The sequence below is a fragment of the Empidonax traillii genome, unplaced genomic scaffold (assembly GCF_003031625.1).
Source record: "Empidonax traillii isolate 1590-97213 ecotype Southwest subspecies unplaced genomic scaffold, ASM303162v1 scaffold2333:size27116, whole genome shotgun sequence".
In the NCBI taxonomy this organism is placed as follows: Eukaryota; Metazoa; Chordata; class Aves; order Passeriformes; family Tyrannidae; genus Empidonax; species Empidonax traillii.
In genome coordinates, this window is record NW_020957526.1 from 1 (window position 1) to 5,464 (window position 5,464).

General features: G+C 59.8%; 1 protein-coding gene across 1 annotated transcript in view; it reads right to left on the reverse strand.

Moving 5' to 3' along the window:
- Positions 1-43: 43 nt before the first annotated feature.
- LOC114071846 (spectrin beta chain, non-erythrocytic 4-like) overlaps positions 44-5,464 on the reverse strand; it is a gene marked incomplete at both ends in the record, with an annotated part of 19,736 nt that continues 14,315 nt past the window's right edge. Inside the window, 3 exons of the mRNA XM_027909727.1 lie at positions 44-935; positions 2,096-2,246; positions 4,250-4,552. Of these exons, the coding sequence (XP_027765528.1) occupies positions 44-935; positions 2,096-2,246; positions 4,250-4,552 (1,346 nt within the window). The remainder of the gene's footprint in view (positions 936-2,095; positions 2,247-4,249; positions 4,553-5,464) is intronic.

The following is a 5,464-nucleotide window of genomic DNA, read 5'->3' on the forward strand; positions in this document are numbered from 1 at the left end:
CCCCCAAAACCCCCCCCAATCCCCCCCCCCCTCCAACACCCACCTGTGCTGCACCACCTCCACCTCATCCAGCTCCTCGGGCACCTCCATCCCCCCCAGCCACTGCTCCTTCTCGTCCAGCCACGCCTCGCACGCGTCCACCTCCCCCAGCAGCCCGTAGACGGCCAGCGCGTCCTGCAGCCACTGCGTCCTCAGCACGGCCACCTCGGCCACCTCCCCGAACAGCTGCTCGGCCTCCACCACCCTGATCTGCGCCTCCACCCCCTGCCGGTGGTCGGGCGCCAGCAGCGCCAGCTGCCCCCGCAGCGCCAGCACCGCCTCCCGCTGCTTCTCCAGCTCCTCCACCAGCGCCCGGTGCTGCCGCAGCAGCGCCCGGCTCGAGTGCTCGTCGTGCCCGAAGTCGTCGCTGGCCGCCACGCGGAAGGCCGAGCGCAGCCAGGCCGCCAGCTCGTCCGTCTCGGCCAGGAACTGGAAGAAGGCCGAGGCCTCCTCCAGGCGCCGCTGGTGGAGCCCGGTGAGCTCCTCCAGCTTCTTCCAGCGCAGGCAGACGGAGCGGAGCCGCTCCCGGACGCCCCCCGAGCCGCCTCCCCCTCCTCCTCCCCCCGGGGGTCGGCGGGCCAGGAGCTTCTCCCCTTTCTTGAGGCTCTGGTGGAGCAGTGCCCGCCGCTTGCCCAGCTCGCCCAGCATGGCCCGGTGCTCGGCCGCCAGGGCGGTGACGCTGCTGAGGTCGCGGCCGCAGGTTTTGTGGGCCAAGATCTTCTCCTTGTCGCCCATCCAGGCCTCGGCCTCCTCCATCTCCTGGAAGAAGGTCCAGAGCTGGCGGGAATCCTCCAGCTCCTTGCGGCGTTTGGCCGCCAGCTGGGCCAGCTCCTCCAGGCAGGAGCGCACGTGGTGGACGCGGTTGCAGATGATCTGGGGGTCGCAGGGTTGGTAGCCTGGGGAGGGAGGGAGGGGGGGGAGGGGAGATGAGGGAGGTGGGCGGAGTCATCGACCAACCCACCCCCACCCCCCCATCCTTCCCCGGAGGGGATCTCTTGGGTCGGCTCTTCTTCAGTGGATCATCAAGAGTTTGGGTTGATCTTTTGACCAAGAGCTTGGGTTGACCCCTCCATGGTCCACAAGACCCTGGGTTGACCTTTCCATGGTCAACCAAGACCTTGGATCGACCTTTCAACCCACACTTTGGGTTGACCTTTCCATGGTCAACCAAGAGCTTGGGTTGACACTTCCATGGTCTACCAAGACCTTGGGTCAATCTTTCAACCCAGACTTTGGGTTGACCTTTCCATGGTCAACCAAGAGCTTGGATCAACTTTTCTGTGGTCTATCAAGACCTTGGGTTGGCCCTTCTTTCATCGTCCACCAAGACCTTGAGTTGACCTTTCAACCAAGACTTTGGGTTGACCCTTCCACAGTCTATCAAGACCTTGAGTTGACCCTTCCATGGTCAACCAAGACCTTGGGTCAACCTTTCAACCCAGACTTTGGGTTGACCCTTCCATGGTCAACCATGACCTTGAGTCAACCTTTCCATGGTCAACCAAGACTGTGGGTCAACCTTCCTGTGGTCCACCAAGACCTTGGGCCAACCTTTCAACCAAGACCTTGGGTTGATCTTTCCATGGTCAACCATGACCTTGGGTTGACCCTTCCATGGTCCACCAAGACCTTGGGTTCCTTGGGTTGACCTTTCCGTGGTCCACCAAGAGCTTGAGTTGACCTTTCAACCAAGATCTTTGTGTTGACCCTTCCATGGTCAACCATGACTTTGAGTCAACCTTTCTGTGGTCTATCAAGACCTTGAGTTGACCCTTCCATGGTCAACCAAGACCTTGGGTTGACCTTTGAACCAAAACTTTGGGTTGACCTTTCCATGGTCTACCAAGATCTTGGGTTGACCTTTCCATGGTCCACCAAGACCTTAGGTTGACCCTCCCCCACTCATAGCTTCCAGAACCTTCTCCCACGGTCCACCAGGACCTCCCATTGTCCACGCCACGACCTCCCAAGACCTTGGCTTGGCCCTCCCCAAGGAACCCATCCTGGTGCCCCTCCTGGTGCCCCCCCCAGTGCCCCCCCTGGTGCCCCCTGTTACCCTCCAGCTCGGAGAAGGTGAGGGCGGCGGCGTTGAGGGCCTGGACCCGCTCGGTCTGGGCGGCGATGTCGGCCTCCAGCAGGCCCTGCTTCTGCAGCAGGTCCTCCACCTCCAGCAGGTGCTTGCCCAGGTCCTTGGACACCAGGAGGACCTGCAGGACAACAGGAGAGAGGCCTTTTGGTGGTCCACCAAGACCTTGGGTTGACCCTTCTTCCATGGTCCACCAAGACCTTGGGTTGACCCTTCCATGGTCCACCAAGACCTTGGGTTGACCCTTCTTCCATGGTCCACCAAGATCTCAGCTGGTCATTCAAGACCTTGGGTTGATCCTTCTCCCATGGTCCACCAAGACCTTGGGTTGACCCTTCTCCCATGGTCCACCAAGACCTTGAGATGACCCGTCTTCCATGGTCTACCAAGACCGTGGGTTGACACTTCTCCCAGGTCCACCAAGACCTCAGCTGGTCATTCAAGACCTTGGGTTGATCCTTCTTTCATGGTCCGCCAAGACCTTGGGTTGATCCTTCTGTGGTCCACCAAGACCTCAGCTTGGCCATTCAAGACCTTGGGTTGACCCTTCTTCCATGGTCCACCAAGACCTTGGGTTGACCCTTCCATGGTCCACCAAGACCTCAGCTGGTCATTCAAGACCTTGAGTTGACCCTTCTTCCACAGTCCACCAAGACCTTGGATTGGCCATTCAAGACCTTGGGTTGACCCTTCTTCCATGGTCCACCAAGACCTTGGGTTGATCCTTCCACAGTCCACCAAGACCTCAGCTTGGCCATTCAAGACCTTGGGTTGACCCTTCTTCCATAGTCTACCAAGACCTCAACTGGGCCACTCCATGGTCCACCAAGACCTTGGGTTGACCCTTCTCCCATGGTCCACCAAGACCTCAGCTGGGCCATTCCATTGTCTATCAAGACCTTGGGTTGACCATTCAAGACCTTGGGTTGACCCTTCTCCCATGGTCCACCAAGACCTTGGGTTGATCCTTCCGTGGTTCACCAAGACCTTGGGTTGATCCTTCCGTGGTTCACCAAGACCTTGGGTTGACCTTTCTTCCATGGTCCACGAAGACCTTGGGTTGACCATTCAAGACCTTGGGTTGACCCTTCCATGGTCCACCAAGACCTCAGCTGGTCATTCAAGACCTTGGGTTGATCCTTCTCCCATGGTCCACCAAGACCTTGGGTTGACCATTCAAGACCTTGGGTTGACCCTTCTTCCACGGTCCACCAAGACCTTGAGATGACCCGTCTTCCATGGTCTACCAAGACCTTGAGATGACCCTTCTTCCATGGTCTACCAAGACCTTGGGTTGATCCTTCTTTCATGGTCCACCAAGACCTTGGGTTGATCCTTCCATGGTCCACCAAGACCTCGCCTTGGCCATTCAAGACCTTGGGTTGACCCTTCTTCCATAGTCTACCAAGACCTCAACTGGGCCACTCCATGGTCCACCAAGACCTTGGGTTGACACTTCTCCCAGGTCCACCAAGAGTTCAGCTGGGCCATTCTATGGTCTATCAAGACCTTGGGTTGACCATTCAAGACCTTGGGTTGACCCTTCCATGGTCCACCAAGACCTTGGGTTGATCCTTCCGTGGTTCACCAAGACCTTGGGTTGACCTTTCTTTCATGATCCACCAAGACCTTGGGTTGATCCTTCCGTGGTTCACCAAGACCTTGGGTTGACCTTTCTTTCATGATCCACCAAGACCTCAGCTTGGCCCTTGAAGACCTTGGGTTGACCCTTCCATGGTCCACCAAGACCTTGGGTTGGCCATTCAAGACCTTGGGTTGATCCTTCTTCCACGGTCCACCAAGACCTTGGGTTGGCCATTCAAGACCTTGGGTTGACCCTTCTTCCACGGTCCACCAAGACCTTGGGTTGACCCTTCTCCCGTGGTCCACCAAGACCTTGGGTTGACCCTTCAAGACCTTGGGTTGTCCCTTCAAGACCTTGGGTTGACCTTTCTTCCATGGTCCACCAAGACCTCATCCTGACCATTCCATGGTCCACCAAAACCTCACCCTGCCCACTCCACCACCTTCTTACCCCCCCCCCCCCCCCCCCCCCCCCCCCCCCCCCCCCCCCCCCCCCCCCCCCCCCCCCCCCCACCCCCCTCCCTCATCCCCCCCCCCCACCTGCATCTCCTCCATCCAGTCGATCATGTAGACCATCTCCTGGAAGATCTTCTGCAGGGCCAGGTTCTGCTCCAGGCGGGCTCTCCGGGCCGCCACCAGCTGGGTGAGGAGGCCCCACTGGCGCAGGATGTTGTCCTTCTGGGCGCTGATCCTCTTGGTGTCGTAGTAGCCCTCGGCCTCCATCTCCAGGGCCAGCTCCACCACCACCTGGATGCGCTCCTGGTACGAGGAGATGTCGGCCTCGATGGCCTCGTGCTTCTTCATGGCCGCCTCCACCGCCGGCAGGTCGTAGCCGAAGTTGTCCTGGGGGTTGGGGGGGGGGCAAGGAGGAGCTTGGTGAGGTCACAACATCCCTCTCTCTGGTCAAGGAGGTGCCACCAGACCTTCAGGGTCAAGGAGGTGCCACCAGATCTTCTTGGTCAACCAGGAGCCCAATGAGGTCCCACCACCCTCACTGAGGTCCCAACACCCTGTCTGAGGTGCCACCACCCCTCCCCAATCAACCAGGAGCCCAAGGAGGTCCCATCATCCCTTCAGGGTCAAGGAGGTGCCACCAGATCTTCTCGGTCAACCAGGAGCTCACTGAGGTTCCCACCACCCTGTCTGAGGTGCCACCACCCTGTCTGAGGTGCCACCACCCTGTCTGAGGTGCCACCACCCCTCTCCCTGGTCAAGAAGATCCCACCACCCCTCCCCAATCAACCAGGAGTCCAAGGAGGCCCCACCACCCTGTCTGAGGTCCCACCACCCCTCCCCAATCAACCAGGAGCTCACTGAGGTCCCACCACGCTGCCTGAGGTCCCACCACCCAAGCCTCGGGTTCCTCGTCCCACCCATCCCCCCAAGGCCCTGCAGGTCCTCCAGGAGCCCTTTCCCACCCCACTCAAGGATCTGATGGTTCTCCAGGAGCCCTTCCCACCCCAGGCCAGCCCCCCAGGGAGCTGAAGGTTCTCCAGGAGCCCAAGGAGTCCTCCAGGAGCCTTTCCCATCCCTCCAAGGATCTCCAGGTCCTCCAGGAGCCCTTCTCACCCCAGGCCAGCCCCCCAGGGAGCTGAAGGTCCTCCAGGATCTGAGGGTCCCCCCTAAGGGGCTGAAGGTCCTCCAGGAGCCCAAAGAGTCCTCCAGGAGCCCTTCCCACCCCCCCCCAAGGATCTGCAGGTCCTCCAGGAGCCCTTCCCACCCCACCCCAGTCCCACAAGGATCTGAAGATCCCCC